Raw genomic sequence first — 27478 nt, 5'->3', positions numbered from 1 at the left:
CGGAAGAAAAACAAAAGAACGGCTTCAGTTGAAAGGATTTAAGTTATAGCAATACGCACACTATCAAGTGTACAATTTGTCAAGGTTCATCATTTGATTTCTAATAAAATACTTTTTTTAAAACCCATATACATTTCATATATTTATCTTTTTGGGGTATATGGATCCAAAAATAGACATTTAAATCATAAAGAGAGAACGGGAGGAAAGGGGGAGGAGAAATAAAACTACAAAAGCTACGAATGGTCGTCCGCCATCTCCGAGGGCGGAGGAAAGAGAGCGAGAGAGAGAAAAGGAGGGGTAAAGAAAGAGAAAGGAGGAAAGCGAGGGCGTTGGGAGGGGATTGGCCAAGCTATACAGCGCAGTATGACACCCACTTTAGCTCATTACACACGTACAGTCGTGATCAAGGCACAGGGATCTTCTAAAAGTCGTTTTTTTTCTCAATAAAGTTGTACAAAATAATACATTTTACAGTCTGTACAAGAATAATAGTTCAGCAGTAAAGTAAAGACGGACGAGGGAGGAATGATGGAGGAATGGAGGGAGGAGCAAGCAGGCATGAGTAAAAAAAACAGAAAAGAAAAAGAGTCCTGTTTGTTGTTGTCAGCTTCTTTTTTATACTCCAGGATTATAATACTTTATTTTCTCTTAAAACAACAGAAGAAAGGCATCGCCAGGAAGTGCAAATGAGAAGGCAGTGGCCGGGGAGAAGATGGAGAGGAGAAAGAAAGAAAGAAGAGAGGATGAGAGACAGAAAGATAAAGAAAGAGAGCACACAGGGCACGATGGCACGACGTCCACACAGAAAGAGCTGTGGAGACGCACAACAGGATGAGTTCTCTTTAACTTATATGCTTCTGCACTGTGGAAGGATGCGTTCTGCCCTCCGTTTGAAGTTCCACAAAAGTTGGCATTTTTGTTTCTGTTTTTAATTTTTTTTTATTTTAACTCAATATATCCTCCTCACATGTTTGCTCCACAACCATCAAGGCAAAGTCAGGCGGCGAAACAGTTCTGTGGAGAAGTCGTCCCGAGTCCACCAGAGGGATTCACCCGGAGTCGAATCTGTTCCTGTGAACCCCCGCCGAGGTCTCCAGCACACCCGTGGTCCGTTCAGTCCGACGCCGCTCCTCGGGGATGAATCTCAAAGCGCCGCTCCGGATAAATGGTCTGGCCTCCAGCCCAGCGGTCCGCTAAAAAGCAGGTGTGATACGTTTGTGTGTGAAGCAGTCTGCGGCTGATTTAAAGACGTCTGTAAGCGACGGGAAGGTTTGGTGTTCCACGGTCCAGTCCTGAGCACAGTGCTTGTGTTTTATCTTAGATACAGTGTTCAGCTGATCTGTTCTTTATTCAACAGTTTTCTCTTTCCAGGTTGCACTTAGTTCCCATCCCAAACCTCCTCATCTGCAGCTAAACCGTCCTCCTCAGTCCTCTCCAGAAGGTAACGTGTGGGGATGCTGCTGAAAGGTGAGGAGCTCTGAATGTGGCGTCTGTTCATGAGTCATCTTCCATCAGAGCAGCTCGTTCTACATCAGGTAGGGAGTTTGCATCCAGGAAGGTGTGGGTGTGTTTACTGTGAGTGTGTGTTTGTGTGTCGTCGCCCTGTTCGGTCAGCAGAGCTCACACACTTCTGTGGAAGAGGAGAGTTCAGGGTTTTATCATAGTCATGTCTGTTCTTCTGGTTTTGGCCGTTCCTCTCCATCACAACAGCTCGTACTGCCGCAGGTGCATCCGCTGGATGATGTCTCGACAGTCGTTGAAGACGCGGCGGATGTTTTCCGTGTCGACGGCGCAGGTGAAGTGAGGGTAGCAGTAGTGCCTCCCATCGCCGCTCGCTGTGCTGATCCTCTGAAAGAAAAACAGAAAAAGATCTTCAGGGTGTTTACTGAACACTAACAAAGCTGCTGATTGTCTGTGGTCTTAGTGAGCAGAGATGTCTTCTACGGTTAACCCTCTAAACCAGGAGAGTCAAACTCATCTTAGCTCAGGTTCCACATTCAGTCCAGTCTGATCTCCAGTGAAACCAGTAAACCACAGCATGATAACCTATAAATAACCACAACTCTTAATGGTTCCTCTGTTTAATGTAAAAATGTTCATTCTGAAAATGTTCACATTTAAGGAATTATCTTTTTACTAAACATCATGAACAACCTGAAATTTATGAAGAAAAATAAGTTCAGTTTCATCCACATTCATCCTCAGTTTATCATTTCCACATTACAGCTTCCAGATCAGAGTGTCTACAAAGGAACACAACATTTAGTCACCTGGAGCTGAACCATGGAGGATTTTACTTTAAAAAGACAAAAAATAACAAAACTACACACTTTTTCACAACCTCCAAATACAGAATAAGTTGCTGGATTTTGATGTTTCCCGATGGTCCCTGAACTACTCGTGTGCTGGAAAATCAAACCAATCGAAGCTTAAAGTCGTGTAGCTTCATTAAAATCGCCTCGTTTAAAAATCTGCCAAAGACAAAGCATTTGTTCTGTCAGGATTCTGTAAAAAACTAAAAATTCCGTGAAGTCATCAGTGACTCAGCTGCTCCCAGCGGTCACATCCCCAAAATTCAGGGACTTTTTGGCTGAACTGGGAGAAAATGTGGGCTGACAGAGCCGAGAGGAGACGAATGAGAAAAGTGAAGCTTCAGACTGTGAATAGTAAAATATCTGCAATGGAAACAGTCACCATTGGTTTCTGGTAACACCTGGGGGAATACATGAACAAGCTGATTTAAGGCTTTTTTTTGTTTGTTTTGTAAAATCAATAATCTAAGAAATTCAGAAGTAATGTCCTCTCTACTTCTATCCATGGTTGTTCTGTTCCCATAGAGGAGCAGGATTTTATAAAAAAGAGTCTACAGTCAGTAAAAATGTGACATAAGAGGAAAACACACAAGATTTCTTCCATTTCAGATGTCGACTGAGCAAATACGGTACACAAAAGTTATTTGTGAAGCTAGAAAATGAGTTTTACATTCAAAAATACCACAAAGCCGTTAGAAGCAGTCAGACTCACCAGGAATTCATCTCTTATGAAATATTTTGCTCTCGTAACTCGTGGATCTTCTCCAGGCTCTGGTGTCGCTGTCAGAGGAGAAACAGAGAAGACGATGAGACCAAAGTTCTTCTCACAACAATCTCCTCCAGTCACTGACGGATCACACAACAACCGATGAGCAGGTTCATTACAACGCCAGTAAATGATCCAAGAAGCTGGAGAAAGTCAGAACAACCTCACAGCTGGACGTCAGCACCGTTCCTCCACGTTTCAGTTCACATTTGGAATATTTAGTACAAGCAGCTCGATATTTACACATAAATAAATGGTTTTAAAATGTACACTGAACATTTGTGCCAAATAACTTTCAGAATATTGCAGCTCCAGTTCAATATTTGATTCAAAATGCAACTTGCCTAAATGTTCCCTTAATATGCCAAATAAATGATGATATATTATTCATTCCTCTAGATTTTATAAGTAAGTAAATTTAAAAGCAGAGAAAGATATGGTTTTCATGAGACACAGTGAGGGGGAGGGGCTTTGACAAATGTCACTGATTATTAATATTTGTTTACTTATTTATTTTCTTTTTTGTTTGTAAATATGTACATAAATACCTACGAGTTTAACTGAATAAATCTAATAAGCTGAAGCTTTGTCCTGCTCCTTTTCAGATCTGTTGGGTTTTTATTCATTGCTTTGAGTTTTATATTGTTTTGTTGTTGTTTTGGATATTTTGATTTGTTTTTGTTTTTCTCCTCACATCTGAAATAAAATATTCATTCATTCACTCAATTAAAAAACAGTTTAAAAAGCTAAACAATTAAATGTTCCATGTCCGGCTGCTTCGGTTTTTCTGTGTCCATGGAAATGGTTTCTACATGCAGAAAAAATAGAGTTTTCTGATCACTGCATTACTTCTAAATGTGAAGACGAGCAGCTTAAACATACTTCTATATTTTCTTTCAAACTACTTTAGTAACAGACGTCTGAATTTGGTGCATTTATAGAATAATGAGTTTTGTGAAAAAAATCAGAAATAATTTTAAATACTGTCTTTTCTTTTTTCATGATCCAGACATGAAATTGGAAAGAAAAACGTTTAGAAACCCGTATGAAAGATGACCTCTAGTGGCAGCTGTCACCAACTGCTCCTCATGTTTGGACGGATGCTCAGTCCAGAGTTTAGGTTTGTTATTTTCAAAGCTACTTTAATGAATAATAATAATATTGTTATTTCTATAGCAGCCTTAAAAACAGCATCACAAAGAGCTCTGACGGTTAAAAGATACAACGCAGAAAACCAAACAAGATACAGGAGACAAGTCAGAGTAGTTAATGAAAATAAACAGTAAAAACTAGAATAAATTAAATGAAGAAGTAGCTAGATTAGCTATCATAATGAACAAAGGAATTAGGCCATTTGAAAAGAATAAGATTGAGGGTTACAGTTAGAAATTAAAAATCAAAAAGAGAGAATTAAAGAATTAGAGACGACGTCACAGCAAAGAAGCAGACAGCCAAAAGTGAAATAAAACATCTAAAACATAATGCAGAATAAAACACTAAAGCTAAGAGTAAACCTCACATAAAAGCACGTCTGTAAAAGCGGGTTTTCAAAAATAATTGAAAAAGTAAATAATCAGTAATTTGATACTTAAAAAAAACCTGTCAAAACTTATAGACTTTTATTTTGAAAAGCCTGGATGTATTTCACAAGTGGTGGAAAAATGAGACATCTGGGTAAAACTTCCAGCTGTATGGAACCTTGCAGTAGTTGTAAGGCATTCTGAAAACCAATTGTTTACATTTTCCCATAAAGTAAAAAATAAGAGCTCAGAGTGTCTGAAGGAATCAAACCAAAGCCGGCCGCTCACAAAATAAGAGCTCAGAGTGTCTGAAGGAATCAAACCAAAGCCGGCCGCTCACAAAATAAGAGCTCAGAGTGTCTGAAGGAATCAAACCAAAGCCGGCCGCTCACAAAATAAGAGCTCAGAGTGTCTGAAGGAATCAAACCAAAGCCGGCCGCTCACAAAATAAGAGCTCAGAGTGTCTGAAGGAATCAAACCAAAGCCGGCCGCTCACCGTCGTCAGGCGTTGTGTAGCGAGCAAATTCATGAAAGTATTCTTCGATTTTGGACTTCCCTGCCAGCACCTTCTCTGCCAGCAGGTCCTGCTTATTCAGGAACAAGATGACAGAAATGGTCCGCAGCCACCTGGAGGGAAGAGAACACTTTAGATGAACATCTGGAATAATGGAGGGAATCATTTAGCCAGAACCAAGCTGAACAGGAGCCAGAGCTGGCATGAAACGACATTTAAAGTGTCATTCTGGAGAACAATAATTAGCCCAAAATCTGAAATACAGGAGCTGTTTATATAGCAGAACAAAAAGACGAATCTTTGCAGACTCCAGTGTTGGTGTCCACCTGTTGTTCCAGATGTTCTTGAAGAGGTTGAGGGCCTCCTGTAAACGGTTGGTCTGATTGTCCTCTCGGATCACCATGTTGTAGCTGCTACTGGCCACCACGAAGATGATGGCCGTGACGTCTGAGGAGCAGCAGAGAGAAGTCAGACTCAGGAGGACAAAACGAGCTCAGCTGAGTGAGACAACAGGAAGCTGAAGTTACCGTTAAAGCACTGGATCCATTTCCGGCGTTCGTCTCTCTGACCGCCGACATCGAACATGCTGCGGAGCAAACAGTCAGAGGAAACAATGCTGCCACCATGTGGACAAATCTAAGAATCTCATCCATTTATTTCTGTCCTCGGACACAGCACACATTCAATCTGACACCATTCTCACTCTTTATGCTTTTACTTACTGGAAATTAACTTTGTCCACTTGGAATCTCGTCTCGAAGATCCCTGATGTCAGAACTCTGCACCGCAACAGATCCTGGAGAAAACGACAGAAAGTTGAACTAAAGGTCAGTTTGGCTCCTCAGGATGATCTGCAGCAGTGTCTAAAACCTTTTATTGTTTTTTAAAATTTAAAAAAAGTGTCCTAAACGAATAAAATGACTTTTTATTACTAAATATGTTTTTACTTCTTACTCCTGTCTCGGCCTCTTTTCCAGAGATGTTTGTTCTTATTTTTTTTGCAGCGGTCGGATTGAAAACTGACACTCAAATATGAGAAACAAGCACAGAGGGAGGTGACAGGAAGACCATATGGTCATTTTTCAAAATAAAACACCGTGTAGACTCTGCAGGAACCAATATAAGCAACAGTAAGTCATTTCTTCTCATTGCTCTCAGCTGGTATCTCTGTATAAAGTGCATGCATTTAAATATTCTCAGCTGGTGGTTGATGTTCAACACAGAGACATGAAAGTCTGATTTATTTTTGACATTTTCTGATTTCTACCGACCACAGCTGTAAAACTGAAGGTGAAACTAACAGGTCATATCAAGGCTGTGCTGCTATGTAAAAAGATCTGCCTCCATTTTAATCTCCTATACGGATGAACACCGTTAAATTCAGCGGTAGCAGAGGCTGACCCACCTGATCTGATGGAGTGTAGTCGCTCTGCTTCACAATGTCGATCTTGTCTAGAAAGCTGATGAGAGACAGAAAAAACGGGGAAGAAAACGGTTATTGGGGTAATATTAGAGAGCAGAAAACAGCTTTATATGGTTAAAATCTTCTACCAAAAAACCAAAAAACTGAAAGGAAACATGACAGAGCTGCAGGGAGCATCACCTCTTTAACAACCTGTAAGATTAAATAAAGAATTCAGTCATAGAGAACACTCAGCTGGGCCGTTTCCCCTCAGACAAGTTCTACTATGTCCCATTTATTCATTTAATGCTGTACTTTCTACTGATAAATCACGTTTATTTATATATGCAGGGAATACACAGAAACTTTCTTTTCCCCCTAAATCTTCAGAAAGGCTCACATACCACTTTAAAACTTTTTGAAACAGAAAACAGAAATCCTTTTTTAATCCTTTTTTTTCAAAACCTCACACACAGATTTCGTATTTATTAAGATTACTACCTAAAAAGTGACAAAGCGACAAAAAAAGCACAAAATGACAAAAACGATGCTCAAAACAACAAATAAAGCAAAACAAAAAAATGACAAAAAAAAGACACGAAATACAAAAAGGAAACAAAACATCAAAAATTTGAGATAAACGACAAAAGTCTGGCAAAAAATACAAAAAACAAGATGAAATCTTACAAAAATCAGACACAAAATGACAAAAGAACAAAGAACAATCTAGTATTTTACTTTCTGATCCAAACAACTTGTCATGGTCTAGAAATGATTTTAAATTTATAGTTTTACTAATTTACAATCTGCAGTTAATGTCTTCTCTGGAATTTTTCCACTCTGAGGGCCGGATTGGACCCTCTGGAGGACCACTTTTGGACCACGGGCCTCATGTTGGACCCTCTGGTCCATGAGGTCCTTCAGACAAACGTGAAAATGAAAGAGAAACAAAGATGGAGCAGCTGAAGGAAAGTAAAGAGTGAACATGGAGGACAGAAGAGATGGACTCTGTGAGAGGAGACAGGAGGACGCAGGCTGAGACGCGCAGAGACGCGCAGAGTGAGAGCGTAGCGGCGTCTGTCTGACATTACAGAGCAGATTTCTAAAATAGCTCCCCAGCGCCCTGGCCTGCAGCACGGTTACCATGGAGACCCAACCACAGGCTCTATTAATAGTCTATCAGCTCCTGATCTCGTGCAGCTGGAGAAGCTCCAGAAAGGAGACAGACGGACGGATGGAGACGGAGGAGGAGAGGAAGGAGGACAGAAAGCAGGAGAAAGAGGAGTTTTTTTGTGCTGGAAGTGTGATCTAGCAGAGGGAGGAAACGCTGCCGGGCTGTACCATCTCTACCACCTGAGGGAGGAACAGGGGAGTTTATTTTTACTCATTTAAACTCTGAAACAGTCTAAAGGTCAAATGAAACACAGGAATTATTCTCCAGGAGAGATGTGATGGTAAAAAAGCAGTTGAGGCTGCAGACGGTCAGGTTTCCTCCTCAAACATCACCCCTCCTCATCCAAACATCCTCTGATCTGGAGATGACTCAGCCTCGGCCATGTTTGCTCCCAAACGCTGCAAACTGCTGCTCTGACACCACTCCTTCTGTTTCACTGCCTTATGTTATGCTTTGGAAATATTAAACAGACCTAAATAACTACACATCTTCAGCTGGTAAAGGTTTGGGAAAGCACTGCTCACTTCTGTCTCGCCTCAGCTTGTTTCAAACTAAGAACATCAGAACATCAGGCCAGAGCTCCTACAGACAGATGTAAGTCGATTTTCGCCTTAAGTCGAAACACCGCTGAAAATGTGAACAAAGGTTTTAAATTAGTGTTAACGAGGCTGAGCGGTTGCAGTGAACCCTGTGGTTCTCAGTTATCTTTTATTATTACATTATTTTTCCCAATCGTAGGACGTAATTCAAACCACAGACAGGAAATTATGTTAAAATGCACAATGTTCGAGATTTACAGGAATAAAACAACGCTGACATGTGACAGCCAGATGATCCTTATGAATGAAAAACTGACATGAAGCCGCACAAACGGAAATAACGCGACTGGACTCGGTACGTGTAATTATTCCCTTAAATCACGCTCCGACTAACGGACCCCAAAAGGATCTAATCCCACAAGCAGGTCTGAAAGGCACGCTGTCTTAAAACCACCAAAAAATTACATCATTTTTCAGTCAGAAACTGTAAAAACAGAGAAGTTACTGATTCTAAATTTTCCGACGGTCCTTGAAGTGCTCATCAGCAACGTGCTGTTTGATCAGGAAACAAACACATTTTGAAAAATCCCCCCCAAATAAACCATTTGTTCTAAGCAGATTTTGTAAAAAAACAATAAAATTCTGCACCCTTCTGTGCAACCAGGAAGCCATCAGTGGTTCAGCTGCAACCAGCAGTCACTTGACAGAAATTCAGGGACTTTTCAGCTTCACAGGGCTGAACTGCAGGCAGTGTTTAAACAGAACAGATAAGAGACAAGCAGGATACCCTAACAGCAACTGGACTCAACAAGCGTGATTTCCCCTGATGTCATGCTACGGCTAATTATTAATGCATCCCAACACTGTGGAGTTACTTACTACTGTGCGCAGTCGATCAGCTGGTACTCGTTGGATCTCTCGTAGCACGCCCGGACCCCCTCGTCCTGCCACAGCGTCTTCGCGTGGTCGTAAAACTCCTGAGATGGGAGACAGAAAACAGCAGAATAAACGAGAGAAAAGGCAGAAACAGGAGGGAGGAAAGTCACGGAATGCTAACATGTTCTTTTACATCTGATGATCAAACTACAGAACAGGTGTGTTTAGGAGTGGAAACACCAGATTACATCCAGACAGTCTGATCAGTTCATGTGAATTAAGGAAGGAACGACACTCTGTGTATTTACTCTTCATCTCAGACTGAATACAGAAACAGAAAGAAAAAGATGTGGGTGTTTGTGTTGACACCACACGCTGTACGTTGTGGATGGGTGACGCCTGTGTGCACGTCTGTAAAGGTAAATATGGGTGGAGGCAAAGAGAGACAGCTCAGTAACTACAGACAGACGGACTGACCGTTAAACACTTTACTTCCTCCTGCAGATTTTATTCTAATAAGGTAGAAAGTTCCAGGAATTAACCCTCTGAAGAACAAAACCTGCAACTGTGCTCAGGAGTTATGTCGTTTTCTAAATTCCCAACATTAAACTATTTACCCGTGAAAAGAACTGGAAAAACAAAACAAAGTGTCTGGGTCAATATATAACGGCAGGACTTTCCGTATCATAGTTGACATTTCTGCTGTTTTCAGTCCTAAAACCAACATGGCCGCCTATAACCAAACACCACACGGCATTTTACAGAAGGATTCTTATAAATATTAGACATACAACTGAGTAAAACTGAAACTGAAAGTTGTTAATAAAGATATTGTAGTAAACCTGTTGACACTCGACTCACACTCTCCTTTATATCATTATTATCTTACACACTTCCTCTCTCTCTACCTTCAGTATAAACTCCTTTCTTCTCCCTCCAACCGTCACATTTCATAAATTAACTTCCAGACGGGGCAGCGAGGAGTTCTCAGAGACGACGTGTGAATCCCAGAGAGGAGGTCGGATTAAAAACAGGACATGTTTTGCTCACAGACACTTCAGCAGAGTAGAAACAGCATACGAGAATTCAGCGGCTTCAACTCAACTTTTCTGGTTAACTTTAGATGAATATAAAAGTTTATTTCTCACATTGAATATCTGGTATAGAAGCATGAGGTGTTTTATTGACTGAGCTGAATGGATGATCTTTTTTTGCTCCTGTCACATTTTTATTCACTGTGTATTCATTTTTTTAACCATATAAAGTAGACCTGTGGAGTCATTTTATCATGTTTTATGGTCTGGAGGCAGGTGTGGACATGGACCAAATAAACTCAATCACTAGAAAACTACCAGCAGCTTCGACCCAGTGGACTGAATATTGAATTAATGCGGCCCACAGGAGTCTAAGGATGAACACTGAGACTCTCTTGGACAATTAGCTGATGAGAAAGTCCAGCTGAGACTAAACAGACATTAACCATCCGTTCATCAGAGTCCCTGAACGCAACACTACCTGAGCTCACCACCTGGGATGCAGAGGATGTCTGATCTGTTCCTCTGGAGGTTCTTACTCACTGTGGCTTCGTGTTTTACTGCAGTATAAAGTCCTGCAGCTCTTTGGAAACAGAACGACCACGACTAGAAGCAGAGAGAACTCACACACGTCTTTTTTTTTGCAGCATGATGTTATACCGTCAGAACATCTTCAGTTAAAGACTCCAGGACAGAAAAAGGCTCTAGATGGTAGATATTTTTCTACTTATAAAGTCTTGAAGAATTATTACAAAATGAAGATTTTGAACATTTGTCAAAAAGTGTCAAAAAGACTAAAAACAAGCTAAAAACTAGAGGTATTTACAGCTGTTTCTACGTTATCATTGCTGCTGAATCAGTCAGTGGATTTTTGGTCATTTCTTTACAGAACTGTTTTGAAGCAAACATGAATTTTTTTTCTCTTTTACATGAAACGTATAAACATGATGCTGATGAAATGTCAGATTTTAAGCTCTATAAGGTACAGGGACCACTAGAAACCCAAAAATCCAACAAACCTTTAAGCTTTTTAATAGTTTCTTGCCTTTCAAACTTGTGTTCATTGGATCAGAAGCTTAAAATTAACTTCAGCCAACTAGCCCACTTTTTGAAGGTAACAAAAAAATGGTTCTCTGTGGAAACAGAACAACCAAAACCAGAAATAAAGAAACTCAACAAACATGTCTAATCTGCAGTATGGGACTGTTAAAAAGCAATAAAGCATGCAGAAAGTTTAAAAAGTACGGTTTTTTTTTTTACTATTTATTAAAAAAAAATAGAATCAACATGTAGAACAGTTTAACAAGTGTCAACAGTTATCAGTACTCCCAAATAATGTTTTGACTCTAAATACTGTAGATATTTTACAGTTAGCATTTTTTATTTCTTTCATACTTGTCGTCTACCTGTTCTGTGAAAACACTTCCTGCTGTTCAGCCAAAAAGTCCCAGAATTTTCTCCAGGTGTCTGTTTATTGCAGCTCAGTCACTAAATGCTTCATGTTTTCATCGAGGAGCACAGAATTTTTTCTTTTTTTACAGAATCTTGTTAGTGTAAATGGTTTATTTTTGTAATTTCGATGCAATAATTACGATTTCAAACTCGAATTTTGTTTTTTTTCTGGACATAAAGAAACATCACAGCTGAGCAGTTCAGGGACCGTTGGAAACTTGAAAATCTCAGGATTCTGTTGGGTTTTCATCATTTCAGCAATGATGAATTACATACCGACACTCAATAGAAACTTTGAGGTAGAAATGTAGGCAGAATTCTGCTTGTAGGGGGGTTTTAATTATTCATTGTGGATTTACTGATGATCTAGTGCCCTGGTAGTGGAGATAATGATGAGTTGTCATTTTGTCATGATTCATTGCACATGGGTTGGTCACTTTGCAAAAGTGAACCAAATACACACCAACCAATACTCAGTATCTGCACAATGTGAGAATGGGTTCTGAAGGCCTATATAAAGGCCCAAAAAAGGCCACCATTGTTAGTCCAGTGAACAGCATCATGCCGCGTCTATCACATGAACAACGTCTCCGGGCACTGGGTATGGTGGAGGTCGCTTTGAGCTACAGTGATGTATCCAGGCGTATGGGCTGTTCCCAACCCACAATCAGAAGCCTGGTCCAAAGCATGCGCCGACGGATTGCTGCCTGCATCCAAGCAGATGGAGGCCATACTCGGTATTGACTGTTGTGACTTTGTGTTTGGCAGGTGCCGTTTTCTTTTGTGAAATTCTTTATTTTGAAATCATTCTTGAAACTTTAGATTTTTGTTTCTGTATGCCAATATGCTAAACAAATGATTCATGTGAAGAAAATCCAGTTTGGGGCTTCAAAATAAAAATTATGTTGAAAAATATGGTCTCAAAGTTTTTAATGACTGTCAGTGTAGTTTCTCGCCTTTTAAACTTGTCATTGGGTTCAGAAGCCAACTAGCCCACTATTTGAAGAATCTAATCTACAACAACAAACACAAAATCTGAGTACAGTGAGGTTAAAATTCAGCCAAAATCTGCATGTCCAGTGGCTCCCTCAGGCCAAAAAGTTTTATTTAGTCGTCCTTTACAACAGAAGCAGCAGTGTAACAACAGAGAAACCTTTCAGGGCCTTTATGTTGCAGACTTAGTGCTGCATGATGCGTGGGTTCAGGACGACCATGTGCACACAACAGGAAGTGCAACGTGAAGTCAAAGCAAATTAAATCAAACACATTGTGCTCCAACTTTTTATGCTGCTTGATACAAAAAGAAAACTCACATGGTTCTCCTTTTCCATTGATTAATCGACAAAAGACGTCTGTCTGATGTAATGTACTTTAATCTAAGGGAGACACTGGGTTCAGACTTTTCTTAGTTTGTTGACAAGCAGGCTCCACATGTTCTCAGAAAATTAGGAACTGGAGAGAAGCACTGGTTGAACAAAAAGGAGTACAGTATCAGTGGTGTGGACGTATTTCAGGTAAAGAAAGGATGATGTTGACCAGAAACAGCCTACAGATTGTTGCTGCTGCATGAAGCCACACAGTCATTCATCTGACCGCTAAAAAGACAAAACTCTGAATGACCAGTCTGAATGTCATCCGAAGATAAAAGCTCTACTTAGGGCTGGGCGATATGGTCAAAAAATAAAATCTTGATTTTTTAGTCATCTTGGACGATTACGATTTTAATGGATTTTTGTTGTTTCTTTGCGGTCTGTTTGCTATGGCTAGTGCTAGCCATGCCGCACTCCCGTAGCTGCCAGCACTCTTCCCATTCTTTAGGATGCCTCTGCCGGAGGTGCTGAAAGAGGTTAGTTGTGCTGCTACTCTTCGTTTTCACAGTACTTTTGCAAACCTTGCACATGACTGTAGTTTGCTCTGTGTCAGTCTTGTCAAAGCCGAACCACTTCCATATAATCGATGTAACATGAGGCCCTTTTCTCGCAACCAACTCTTCGTCTGCTGTTCTGTCCGCCATGATGGGGGTGTGAGTGTTTTGGCAGAAGGAGATGAGAGGCGGAAGCAAACACCAGTGCACAAGTCTTGAAAGGCAGAAGAAGAATCTGTATTGTTATATATTTAAGCTCGCCTCGATTTTACGATTTGGCAAATTTTCAAATTTTAAAAAGGTGAATTAATTCGATTTATCGCCCAGCCCTAGCTCTACTAGATGTCTTTAACTTTCTCCTGACAGCTCTTCCAGGGCAACACTGTCGTATAATAGAATATAATATAGTTTCATATAGTATCGTTTCGTATAGTATAGTACTGCAACGCATCATATAATTTAGTATAGTATCATTTAGGATAGTACTTTTTAGCATCTTATTGCATCATATAGCATAGCATAGTATAGCATCATTTAGGATAGTACTTTTTAGTATCGTATTGCATCACATAGTACAGTATCATATAAGGCTCATATAAAGCATCAGTTGAAACAGAGCTGCTGTGGGATATTCTGCAGCTGCCTGCAACACAAAAGTCTGACCTGACTTTAATGAAGTCGTCGTTTGCTGCATTCCTCCAGACAACGAGGTGTTTTTTCATATCACAATACATATCTCAGATAAACCAAATACGGCAGCGTCAGTGTTTCCCAGTATCGTCACAAACTACAGGCGATCATTAAAACATTGGTGTGAAATAAACCTGCATGTGTGCAGTGATGTTTTTCTACTCACAGATGGAAACTCAAAGTCCTTCTGGCTGACCAGGTTGAGGACGTATTCGATCCGGTGCTGGTTCTGAGGACAGGCCAGCTGCACCGGCGGGGTCAGGGTGCTCATAGCGGTTACTATGGTCTGTACACACACAAACAGGACGGGTTACGGGCCTGGAAGCAGCCGTTAATTACAGTTAAAGTAAAAAACAAATTAAATGATATTAACAGACACTTACCTCAATCGCCTCTTTAATGTTATTCTTGATGTCCTGAATTTTCTGCTTCTTTTCTCTGAAACAGACACAAAAGTTACATGAGAATCTTGTTATTATTTATTGCCATGCAGCTGAAACACATTTTCAAGGCAAAAGACACAAAATACAATGATTTCTGATCATCAATAATAATAATAATAATAATGATTTAAAAAATGTTGCATTTCTACAGAAATATGCTGCATTTCTGACAACGCCACAGGGGAAAACGAACAGCCTCTGAGTGCTTTTCTAGTTTGACATGTGGAGACCAAACTCAATAAAATCACCAACACATGTTCAAAAAATAAAATCTGTATAATTTAACCCTTTTTTTGTGCATGTCATTTCTTCTGTGTGTAGTTTTCATTTGCAATATGTCGATGATAGAAGTTTAAAAAAGCGTTCACACATTACAGCCCAGGAAACTATAAAAATACAACAATAATTATATTCATTTTTGCTTCCTAAGAGCCAAAAACCAGCAGAATCACACTAAAGGGTTATGATATATCAAAGCAATCATCTTAAAATAGATATTTTAATGCAGAAAGCAAAAAAAACACACAAAAATCATATAATTTGGACATAAAAATGTGCAATAAATGTCAACAGAGTGGTCTAAATGTAAAAAAGTTGATTAATTGCAGCAAAACAGGGACTACAAACACCTGTGTGGTGGGTTTTCTTTCCCCTACAGCTCTCTAGATGGTGACTGTTGTTGGAATAAAATTAAAAAAGCGTCCAGAGCAGGACTTTGTGTTGGAATGCTTTAAGGTTGTTTTTGATCCGTCGCGGTAAACAGACCTTCACTGGCACGTGTGGTGGAGAAATTATGTCTGTCTGCTGTGAAGGATAACGGTGTGTACGAGAAACAGAAATGTTTCTAATAAAGGAGAGCCGGTGAGTCTATCTTTCACCTTGAGCCGGCCGGACAACAGAGCTCTGAGTTTACAGGAGTTCTAGGAGACGTTCCTCTGCTCTGAGCCGCTTCAGTTTGTCACAGGCTCGTCTAAGTGTGCGCAACAAGGTAGAAAATGTAAATCTGCTTTCAGAAATACCTCTGCTAATTTTAGATATTTATATGAACCGGTGCAGATCTGTTTAAAAAGCTGCAGATTCACTTAAAAAATAAAAAAACTCTGTTAGCTTCCTTTAGGGCTGCATGGTGCTCAACTTAAACTACATGAAGTAATAAATGAAAAACAAACAAACAAATACAGCCTCCATTTCAACACTCACACATCGTTATTCAACATTTACTCTTTCTATTTTTATTTATTATTATTTTTATCGTCTACTTGGTGTTATTTAAAAGGCAGACACTTTGTTAGCTGCAGGATCCACGTGTGCACCACAAAAAGAACCGGAGAGAAAGACAAAAAAAAAGAACATTTAGTTGCAAAAGAAATGAAGGATGTGGACCCAAAAGAGGTACTCTGCCAGAAGTTTCTTTATTTAAATTTTTACTTTTTTCTTCCATTTGTTGTCACTATGACAGGCAAACCAAATAACTGACTATTTAAATCAGCAGAGCAGAGATAAACGTGATCTAAACCCATTCTGGACACCTTTGCAGTGCATGTGGACGATTCCAAGCTGCTTTTTTGTATTTTTACAGATGGCAATATATGAACAACACTGAAAAAATACAGAAGAAATCTTGTGCAACTCCATTATAAGCAGCAGAAAACTGACTTAATGGACGCTCAGCTCATTGTGTTGATTTCACAGCCACAATATTCTCCTGCTTTGGAGTTTTTCAGAGAAAAGTTTCCTCCAAAATACACAAAAATGTAGCACACATCTGCAGTAAAAGCTTCAGGTCTCCAGTGGCAGTTAAAGGTCTTGTCCAGGGGCAGCTCAGTCATGACTGTTCACAGAATACGCAGCTGAGTCATTCATTCATTCATTCATTCATTTTCCAGCTCAGACCAGCTACTGGAACCAGCAGTCTTCCGGTCACAAGCCACAACACTCCCTCCATTCACCCTGGATCTGTTATTGAACCCTTTCAGTCCCAAATCAGTGGATTAATATCCCGCCTGAGGACGCAGCCTCATTAAAGCATATTACTACGCTGGTCATGTGAAGAGCAGCCGGCTCCAACGCTGCTGTCTGGGTTTTAACCCTCCTGTTGTCCTGTGGGTCAAAAATGACCCGTTTTAAAGTTTGAAAATGTTGAAAAAAAAAACCATATTTTCACAGTGAAACTTCTGATGTCCATTTTTTTCAACATTTTTGGGAAATTTTTGAAATGTTTTGGTGGAAAAAAAGAAATGTTAAAAACATTCACGTAAAAAAAATGCTGGATTTTGGTTGATTTTTAAATAAATGTTGTTAAGAAACTTTTGTTTTAATATTCCTTTTTTTCCACCAAAAATGCTCAAAGATTTGCCAAAAATGCTGAAAATGTGGACATCAGAAGTTTCACTGTGAGAATACATTTTTTTTCTTCACATTTTCAAACTAAAACAGGTCAATTCTGACCCACAGGACGACACGAGGGTTAAATCATTTTTACCTGGTAAAATAAAGGTTAAAAAATGAATAATAAAATAAATTCTGTAGGCAAATATCAACCTGACCATTCAAGCAGCGTCACATATTTGACTGTAAGAAGTGATGCTCAATGGGTGTTTTGATAATGATGCTACACACACACACACAATAAAACACACACACACACACACACACACACACACACAATAAAACACACACACACTCACACACACACACACACACACACACACACACACACAATAAAACACACACACACTCTGTTCAGTGTTGTGGAGTCACGAGCTCGGTCATATGCTAAATCTGCCTTAGGTGCTGATTTTCTGCTTTAACCTTGTAAAGATGCTTCCATCTGAACCAGCACACACTGATACATGACTAAATACTGAACAACTGTCAGTCCAGAGGCTAAAATTCACCAACAATGCCAGAAACACTGAAGCCGATTTAAAAAAAATACTTCCAGATGCTTGTTTTGTCACCAGATGTGAAAAATGGTCCACAAACTTCAGACCAACACATCTCCCTGCCTTTTCTTTACATTTTTGCAGAGAAAGTTTGTTGGACGGATTTTTCTGAAAAGCTGAAACATGACATGATGTTCTTCTCCAAGCTTTCCAAAACCTATTTATAATGTTACATTCTGGATTAACAGAGCAGCTGTTTGGTCTAGCAAACGTACAAACTGTCGACCGTGTTCCTGAAAGGCTCAGTTTCCTGTCACAGAGGAGGACAGAAAGAAAAATGTGACAGAAGCTAAAGAAATATCCCCAGAAGCTGCTTCAGGTTCAGAGAGTCTGAAGTGTGGAGACGTGAGCAGATGAGCTCCTGGTGTCTCCGTCCTACTCACTCAGCATTGAAGCCGTTCACATGGAGGATCCTCATCTGCTTCACGATGGTGCTCTTTCCCGACTCTCCAGCTCCTGAAACAAACAGAGAAGCAAATATGTTAGCTTATTGACAACATGAAAAAAAACAATCAGACACAGTGCGAGGACTAAAACACCACTAAACTAGCACTAAACTACCACTAAAACACCACTAAAACTACCACTAAACTACCACTAAAACACCACTAAACACCACTAAAACACCACTAAACTACCACTAAAACACCACTAAAACACCACTAAACTACCACTAAACTACCACTAAAACACCACTAAACTACCACTAAAACACTACCACTAAAACACCACTAAACTACCACTAAACTACCACTAAAACACCACTAAACTACCACTAAACTACCACTAAAACACCACTAAACTACCACTAAACTACCACTAAAACACCACTAAACTACCACTAAACACCACTAAACTACCACTAAAACACCACTAAACTACCACTAAACTACCACTAAAACACCACTAAAACACCACTAAACTACCACTAAAACACCACTAAACTACCACTAAAACTACCACTAAACTACCACTAAACTACCACTAAAACACCACTAAACTACCACTAAACTACCACTAAACTACCACTAAACTACCACTAAAACACCACTAAACTACCACTAAAACACCACTAAACTACCACTAAAACACCACTAAACTACCACTAAAACACCACTAAACTACCACTAAAACACCACTAAAACTACCACTAAAACACCACTAAAACACCACTAAAACACCACTAAAACACCACTAAAACACCACTAAACTACCACTAAACACCACTAAACTACCACTAAACTACCACTAAACTACCACTAAAACACCACTAAACTACCACTAAACTACCACTAAACACCACTAAACTACCACTAAACTACCACTAAACTACCACTAAAACACCACTAAACTACCACTAAAACACCACTAAACTACCACTAAACTACCACTAAACTACCACTAAAACACCACTAAACTACCACTAAAACACCACTTTCTAGTATGTTTGGAGGAGTTTTGGGTACAATCAGTGCAGCCGACTCAAAGTTTGTGTTTTTGAAAGTTCACAGTCTGTTCAGTTCCTCCATCCATCATCTATACACCGTTTAATCCTCATTAGGGTCACGACTGGAGTCTGTCCCAGCTGACTGACGCTGTGTGTCCACTAGATGAGTTTTTCCTGCATGTAAACGCGTCACATCTGAAAATCTCCCTCTTGCTGGGTGTGTCCTTGAGGCCAGTAGCTGATGTTCAACTCCTGCTTCCTTCTTCTCCAACTATCTGCCCCTGATTGGACAAACGACTCCAGAGCTGTCTGCTTAACACGGCCACAAACTTTCACTTTTATTACGCAAAAAAGTTCAGCGAAAAGTATTTCTGAAAGCATTTGAGGTGAGAAAGAAGCTGTGCAGCAGCTGAATCTGGACAGGTAACAGTCCATCACAGGGCTGCACATAGAGACAAACATTCACACCTACAGACAGTTTAGAACCTCAGCATGTTTGTGGAGGAGGAAGCTGGAGAACGTGGAGAAAAGCCACACATGTACAGGAGAACATGGAGACTCCATGCAGGAAGATCCAGGAAGGCTGGGACATGAACCGGGGATCTTCTAACTGTAACCACTCATCCATTATGCAGCTACATTTAGCCTAAAATATTTGATTTAATTTCATTAATTTGTGCTTAAATAAGATGAAATTCATATGGCTGATGTAATCTCATATTAAAAGGGATGTATTTTAGCCTGTAGGGCTATATTCTGGGCTAAACTAGCGGAAGACGTGAACATGTATGTTTGCCAGGCGCTTCGCTGGAAGCTGCAGGTCTCTGGATGGACTAAGAATGAAACTCACAGCTCTGCGGTTTCTGCACGACGACATGAAGCAAATTAAAATTGAGTGTTTAGAAGCTGCAGCTCCTCTGCACTGCCTCATGCCTTTTCCTGGAAGAAGTCTCAAACATCACATCATTTCTCCTCGTCTCTGTCTTCATTTGAACTTCGGAACTGAACAGAAGATTTAAAGGCTTTCCCTGAATCAAATGAACTTCATTTCTTGAGGAAGTGATCCAAATACTTTGCAAATTAAGTACTACTCTTCAATGTGAGGCCATTTAAAAGCTTCCATTGACTCTTTCAGAACACAGTATAACTAACACCAATATTGCCTTTTTATTGTCTGCACACTTTTTCAATTCAACACATTCTGTTTCCAGCATCTGTCTAGTCTCTTAAATTGGAAAATACAGTGTTTGATTTTACAATATTACACAAATGTAGTGCACAGTCGGTCAGCAGTGCCTGATTTTAAGCATTATTAAATGTTTCGGGCTGAGAATTTGTCTCAAAATGTCACTGAAAGAGGCGGTCAGATGAAAGTCCTTCAGTCAGTCTGATAGATGACAGAAGGACCCTCTCACTGTCTGCTCATTAAAGCCTGTATATGCCGGACACTTTACATTCTAACATCATTCATTACATCAGTAAACTCATCTATTTATGTCATTTGCACATTTCTGGATCACTCTTGTATATTTGTTCTATATTCTTATTTTATCTTATGTTACCTTCACTTTATATCTGATCCTAATATGCTGTGTTGTCTTGTTGTTTAACATGCATCTGCTGTAACAACACAATCTTTTTTTTTTTTTTTAACCAGCGACGACTTGAATCTTGTCGGAAATTATTTAAATTTGTTCAAAATAAGACAAAAATTGTCTGAAATGATTTAAAATTGTTCAAGATTACTCAAAATTTGTCCCAACTTAATTCAAATTTGTGCAAATTAAAATAAATATTGTCAAAAATGACTCAAAATTGTCCCAAATTAGAACAATGAATAATTATTTGCTCTTTAAAATGGGAAAAAAAAAGCACAAAATGTTCAGTTGAGGCTTCTACGGTGTCTCCATAAAGCTCCTGTGAGTGTTTATCTATGGATGGATCCATGTTTCTACTAAAATACAGTCTTTGATCGACATTTCACCAACTTTTAAGGTTCTAACATCAGTAGAATCTGATGGGTTAAAGTTTGACCAGACAAGGTTCCAGTTTTTGGATGTTTTGACTTGAAACCTTTTTAAAAAGACTCCAAATTTATGCCCAGAATTTGTCCAAAATGACAAGAATACACGACCGTTCACAAGTCTGGAATCACTCAGAAATGTCCTTATTTATGACAGAAAAGCAGTAAGCATCAAATGAATGATAAATACAGTCTTGTTAATGTGGTAAATGACTATTCTATCTGGAAACAGCTGATTTTTAATGGAATATCTCCATAGGGGTACAGAGGAACATTTCCAGCAACCATCACTCCTGTGTTCTAATGCTACATTGTGTTAGCTAATGGTGCTGAAAGGCTCACTGATGGTTAGAAAACCCTTGTGCAGTTATGTTAGGGGTTAAATTGCCAGTTTGACCCCAAACTTCTGAACAGTAATGTAAAGAAAAAATGAGTTTAACAGCAGCCATCACCATCCAGTGTCCTACAGCTAACCGTCTACAAAACTAATCAAAAGACGACGTCGATACCAGGATGTTTAACTGTCTGGATGGCTGAAGCAGTTTGTATTGGGACATTTCATCAGTGTTTCCTACCTACAAGGAGCATTATCAGGTAATCCATAGCACAGTTTGGGACTTTGGGCCTTTTCTTGGCTCAGAGGATGAACCATGACCTCTTTGCTCTCAGATCTGACTTCACGTCACGTCATCAGCTGTCCTGTTTCGCTCAAACATCCCAACATCTTCCACAACAGCAGCATGAGTGTAGCAGCATTACAGGAACTGTTAACACCTGAGTCACATCTATAAAGTTAGCGTGTTGCAATTTCAATTGAGAAATGACTCGAGATGACCGGCAACTCGCTAAAAATATCAAAACTGTGCGTAAAGTTCTCAATATGAGACGCTGAGGCAGCAGGTACGGATGTTGGAGTGGGTTAGGGGTCGCTGTAGGAAGAGAATTTTAAAAAATACATCTGAAATGGGTTTATGCTCACAGCTAGTTGTGGTTCTGGAGGATCTATCATGTTGAGAGGATCACAGATAAACATATTAAACTAAAACTCTGAATTAGTCAAATTAACATTTAAAGTAGCATCTAAGGAACATTTGGGAGCTTGTGCATGCAGGATTTTCTATTTAATTTTGAAATATTATCCAGATATAGCATCAGAACTGCACTTCAAATCACATTCTAAATGAAATGAAGCACCAGCCTCGTTTATAGCTGCATGTAGAGATCACTGCACCCAAATCCTCTGACTCTAACCCGAGAAAGTCTATTCTACGCCGCAAAACATTCAGTATTTAAGGGATTTTTATACTTATGGATGTTAAACTCATTTATAGAAGTGTTTATGGAGCAAATGATATATTTACTTAATCATATTTGAACCCTGACAGCTCACTATTTTATGACCTCTGTGGTGTTTTCTTTGCGATTCAGCTGCATTTCCTGATAAATGGATTCACTGACAATAAACAGAATCTTCAAACTTGAATTTTGAAATCCCTTTAACCCTCCCGTTGTCTTCATTTACGGCCACCAAAAAACATCGTCTCCTTCTGTGAAAAAAATCCAAAAATTCTGCAAAAAAATTCCCCAGATTTCTGAAAATTTGCAAAACCTTCAGGAAGAAAACTCCAATAATTCCTTAAAAGTTTCCCTTAATAGTTTTATGTTACAAAAATCCCCCAAATTTGGCAAGAAAATTCTTCTAAATATTTTCAAAAAATTAGTAAATATCTTCCAGAAAAATCCTAAAAATATCTAAAATTATTGCATATATATCAGTAAAACCTCTAATATTTTCTTAGGAGTGAATTTTGCTGGATTTTGGTTGATTTTTGTGAATATTCTTAAGAAGCATTTTTAACATTTCTTGTTCAAAAGTTTCCCCAAAACGCTGAAAATGTGGACGGCAGAAGTTTCACTGGGAAAATATTTTTTCTCCACATTTTCAGACTCTAAAACAATTCTGACCCACAGGACGACACGAGGGTTAAATACACACCATAAGCTAAGTGTTTCAGTGCGTTTTAAGTTCTATTATTATCAGTCAGTAAAAATGCAAACAGACGTAAATATTAAGAAGGTAAAATGGGATTTTTCTGCTTCATAGATGCAGGAAATAGTGGAGGAGGTTTTCTAGAAAATACAACACGAGGAACTTCTACACTTTTTACATTAACTTAACAGACAAAAGTCTCTGAACGTGTGAAAAGTTGATCCTCTGTAGTGTCAGTCCACAAAGTTTATGCAGGTCATTAAAGCTTCTCATTCACACATCGGTTCCATTATTTACATTTTTCCTGAATAAATCTTGACTAAAAGTCTTCACATCTCTGCTGTAGAGCTTCTAGTGTCACACATCGTGTCATGACTCCTCCTCAAACCTCAAACCCATTAAGGCTTTAATTAGATGATCCCGTTAATCCGATGAAAGCGACTCTTTAATCCACTGACCGGTTCTAATCGCAGGTTCCAGTCATGATGAAACCTGGACGTGCTTTCAGTTTGGTTTCTGTTTCAACTACAAATAACACAAAGAGTCCATCATGTTTTGAAATGCACCACTTTCCAAACATAAGATCTAGACCAGGGGTGTCCAACATGAGGCCCATGGGCCAAAAGTGGTCCTCCAGAGGGTCCAATCCGGCCCTCAGAGTGGAAAAATTACAGAGAAGACATTAACTGCAGATTGTAAATTAGTAAAACTATAAGTTTAGAATCATTTCTAGACCATGACAAGTTGTTTGGATCATAAAGTAAAATACTAGATTGTTCTTTTGTGTCTCATTTTTGTCAAATGCTGTCTTGTTTTTGTCTTTTTTAGTCTAATTTTTGTCATTTTGTGTCTCATTTTGTCATATTTTGTCTTGTTTTTGTCTTTTTGTCTAATTTTTGTCGTTTTGTGTCTCATTTTTGTCATATTTTGTCTTGTTTTTGTCTTTTTTTGTCTAATTTTGTCATTTTGTGTCTCATTTTTGTCATATTTGTCTTGTTTTTGTCTTTTTTTGTCTAATTTTTGTTGTTTTGTGTCTCATTTTTGTCATATTTTGTCTTGTTTTTGTCTTTTTTTTGTCTAATTTTTGTCATTTTGTGTCTCATTTTTGTCATATTTTGTCTTGTTTTTGTCTTTTTTTGGTCTGACTTTGGTCGTTTTGTTCATGAAACGCTGCATTTAAAAAAAACAAAAAAGTAAAACATGCAGAAACATCTCAGCGTTTAACTCCAGCTCTTCTATAACTGAAGGGGAGCTAACTTTAGTGCAGATATCTGTGTTCTGGTTTTCATGCGGGTCCTAAAGTCACCACAGCTTCCTCCCCAGCATGAACGCCGGCGTGTCGCACCCAACGCAGCCTCCAGTGACGTTACATTAGTCAAATATTAGGATTCTTTCTCTCCTCTGCAGAGAACACAGCAGCTTCTTGGAAGCGATAAGCCTGTGAATGGACGTGGAAGGAGGGTACACAAGTTAGCCTCTCTTATTTGTCTTCTTATGTAACGCCAGAGACCCGGCCCACCTCCAGTCCACATGTTGAGTCCTACACATGTTCAGTCTGACACTTTCTGCTCCGTCTGGGGCTACACACACAAACTGGCATGAAATCTCCAAAACTAGCGTTGGTTTAGCAAACTTCTGCAGGCCTCCGACTAGAAACGGGCTCCCACTGTGCAGCCAGACACTAAAACAGCTGAAAAAGCAGCAACAAATGCAAAATAAATGACGAATAAACCCCATTCTGATTGCATTATTTTAAAAAAATGCTGTTTTTATGGTAAAATTCCAGCAGCTGTAATCACCAGAATGCTGCCATGAAATTACGGTCAACATTTTATACATTTATGGTAAAGAAATGTGTTGGTATTGTTGATTTTAGGGTTAAAAAACATGCTTCATTCCATATTTTAGTGTAAAAAAAGTTTAAAATTTACATGAAAATACCATATAAAATAAAGTTTGTGTAATTTATTATAAATATTACAGCATGTTTTCATCAGCAGCACAACAGTTAGTGGATTTTTAGCAGAAACTGTGGTTAACGTGTGTGTGTTTTTTTTTTTTACTTGTGATAAATGCAGAAATGTTCCTTTCTCAAAATATTGCAGCGTGTTTCCATTACCAGTACAACAATATGTACATTTAACTGGGAAAAAATGGATTCTTTTAGAGAATTAAATGCAAAAATTACAGTATTTTTCTACATATTACAGCATTTTCCATTTAAAACTGAGCAGGAAATGTGTTTTTTCAAGAGAAAAACTATCTAAAAACACACCTTTCTCCTGATTAAGATGCTGGTGGAGATAATTTCTCAAACTGTTTTAGAGTTTACAGATTTTGCAGTTGAAAAAGCAGGAAGAAATGAAGAATAAATGAGAATAAAGCCAGCTGTGATTGGTGTCAGGTGGCTGTTGATGACCTTAAATGTTCACCTGCAGTGTGTTTGGGTTGATCAGTAAAATAAACTCCAGCTCAGTGCAGCATTTTCAGCCTTATGCAATGAAAGTCACACTGTTGACGAGCTTTCCCAAAACAACATCCCAGAAGGTTACAGAGGAAGCAGAGACTCAACCGAGGCCTAAAAACTGTGAAGCAGAAGGAAAAACATGGACTGAGACGGGAATAAATGCACACACGTGAACGCCACTCACCCAGCAGTAGTAGTCTGTGCGTGGCTCTGTAGATCTGCTTGTCTTTCTGCAGCTGCTTCTCGATCTTCTTGTTCGCTTCTCTCTGTGCCTTCTCCTCATTTCTCTGGTCTTCGGTCTTACTGTTGCCCAAACAACCCATCTTCCCGCAAGAAAAAAGAAAAAAGGGGGTCCAGGGGAAGAGGAGGAGGAGGAGATGGAAGAAGAAGTAGTGGTGGAGGAGGGTGGGGGGTTTGCAGAAAGGAAAATAAATAGTCTAGATCCCTCGTTTGACCCGCGGATTTGGCGACAATGTTGCCCACATTTACCCGCTCTGACGCGCCTGTCCTCCGGGGAAGTGTCCTCCTGCTGATCCGGAGTCCATAACGCGGATTTTTAGTCTGATTTTCTCCGGTGCTGTCAGAGAAAAAGGGCAGGATACTGCTGCTGACGACACGGAGGCCGCCTTCTGGATCCTGTAGGGCTTTTTCCTCCTTCACATGCACTCCACTTTTTGTTTTGTTCGTCCTCTTTTCTCTCCCTCCGTGCGCGTCTTCTCTCCCCCCACCTCTCCAACAGTTACAATCCACGAATTATGACACCAAACAGCGGGCTTTCACCGCTCAGTAAACAGCCCTAATTTGCATCTCCAGAAGCCCGGGTCTCGCGTCTCACTGCTGCCCGTGACGAGGAGCCGAGCTCGGCGTGTCCGAGAAGCGCGCCCGGCTCGTTTCCACGTCGCCTCTCATGATAAAACACGTCCATAGGTGGACTCTTCTACCCCCGACCCGTTCCTCCAGCCTTCCCCCCCTCCGACGGCTGAAGGGGAAACAATATTTACACCCTCTGAACGAGCTACATGTGTGATATCGTCGCTGCTTCCGTCGTCATCCGGATCCTTCTCATTCTCCGCGTCAGAACCGAATCCAGAAAGCAGCTCCGGATCCTCCAGCGCAGGGACGGTCCCCGGATCCGTCCTCCTTTCTTTCCTTTTCTTTATTTATGACGGCTGTTCCTTTGGCCGTTTTCTCCTCCAGAAAGGCCTCCTCTCTCTCCCTCTCGGTGCTTTTGTTGCTCTAATGTGTTATCAGCCCCTCACATCACCGCCGAGCCTCCAAAACTGCGCACCGACACTCTCTCCTCTAAAATCCAGCCTCCGATCAATTCCTGTTTCTACACAGAGAGAGAAGAATAGTCTACAAAGAAAAAAGAAAACGTGACCAAAATGTGGAAAACCCTCAAAATGTGTCCACGTTTGTTGCAGGTGAAGCATAAGAAGCAGCGTCCAGTGTTTGGAGCCTCCACGGCCTCTGCGCACCAGCGTTCATGTAGATTTCAGAGTATTTCTGAATATTCCTGCTGAATCCGAGGAGGGTGAACGCTGCTAAAGGCTGGACTCTACATGTGCATTTACATTCAGCAGAAAACAGGACGCGGGGCCGGTGTAGCAGCACATTCCCACCGCGAAGGCCGCTCCCCTCCTGGCCGCTGGTCGAGGAAGGTGAAAGACAGGAATAACCGATTCTTGGAGGTTATTATTTTCTCTCTCTCCGAGAATAGTAGGCTACATTGGGGAGAGAGACGGCGCTGAAGAGAGACGGGGTGGGGCCACACGGCGCTCATTGAACCCTGGGAAGGAAGGAAGGACCGACGGAGGAGGAGAGGAGAGGCCGCTTCGCCCCGTCACGTGGTCCGGGGCCGCGGCGCTGCGCAGAAACGGCGCCTGGTTCAAAGAGGCGCAGAAAGAGCGGAAAAATGACTGGATATCACTGAAATGTCAACTATGTTACAAAAAGTCCCTCAATTATAGATTGACCTGGACAGTTTTCGAATCAGTTTGGACAATTTTCTTGTCGT

General features: G+C 40.0%; 1 protein-coding gene and 1 long non-coding RNA gene across 3 annotated transcripts; both read right to left on the bottom strand.

Annotated features, from left to right (window-relative positions):
* Positions 1-23: 23 nt before the first annotated feature.
* On the bottom strand, positions 24-27323 carry gnas (GNAS complex locus). 2 transcript variants are annotated; one of them, XM_022202487.2, is made up of 12 exons: positions 25646-27321; positions 17918-17990; positions 14530-14584; positions 14313-14432; positions 9110-9207; positions 6521-6575; positions 5838-5911; positions 5643-5701; positions 5442-5562; positions 5098-5228; positions 3028-3095; positions 24-1851 (listed from the first exon to the last, which is right to left on the bottom strand). In XM_022202487.2, the coding sequence occupies exons 1-12, from the start codon at positions 25782-25784 to the stop codon at positions 1705-1707; spliced, it is 1140 nt and encodes a 379-aa protein (XP_022058179.1). In that variant the 5' UTR covers positions 25785-27321; the 3' UTR covers positions 24-1704. The 2 variants fall into 2 exon arrangements, with proteins under 2 accessions (XP_022058179.1, XP_051804962.1); XM_051949002.1 differs by lacking the exon at positions 24-1851 and adding an exon at positions 1963-2049 and having other exon boundaries at positions 25646-27323.
* LOC127534295 (uncharacterized) lies at positions 18099-20577 on the bottom strand. Its single transcript, XR_007942318.1, has 3 exons — positions 18854-20577; positions 18203-18678; positions 18099-18114 (listed from the first exon to the last, which is right to left on the bottom strand). It is a non-coding gene; the product is annotated as an uncharacterized LOC127534295 (long non-coding RNA).
* Positions 27324-27478: the final 155 nt, after the last annotated feature.

This window comes from Acanthochromis polyacanthus, chromosome 6, assembly GCF_021347895.1.
Source record: "Acanthochromis polyacanthus isolate Apoly-LR-REF ecotype Palm Island chromosome 6, KAUST_Apoly_ChrSc, whole genome shotgun sequence".
Classification (NCBI taxonomy): domain Eukaryota; kingdom Metazoa; phylum Chordata; class Actinopteri; family Pomacentridae; genus Acanthochromis; species Acanthochromis polyacanthus.
Note: the sequence above shows the minus strand (reverse complement) of the source record. Positions and strands in the feature narration are given on the sequence as shown.

Excerpts from the sequence above, each read along its gene's own strand:
- gnas (XM_022202487.2), bottom strand. The coding sequence starts at position 25,784 with ATGGGTTGTTTGGGCAACAGTAAGACCGAAGACCAGAGAAATGAGGAG. Across the intron at positions 9,208-14,312 it reads AGGACTTTGAGTTTCCATCT|GAGTTTTACGACCACGCGAA; the intron begins GTGAGTAGAAAA and ends CTCCCATCTCAG. Across the intron at positions 1,852-3,027 it reads TCATAAGAGATGAATTCCTG|AGGATCAGCACAGCGAGCGG; the intron begins GTGAGTCTGACT and ends TTTTTCTTTCAG.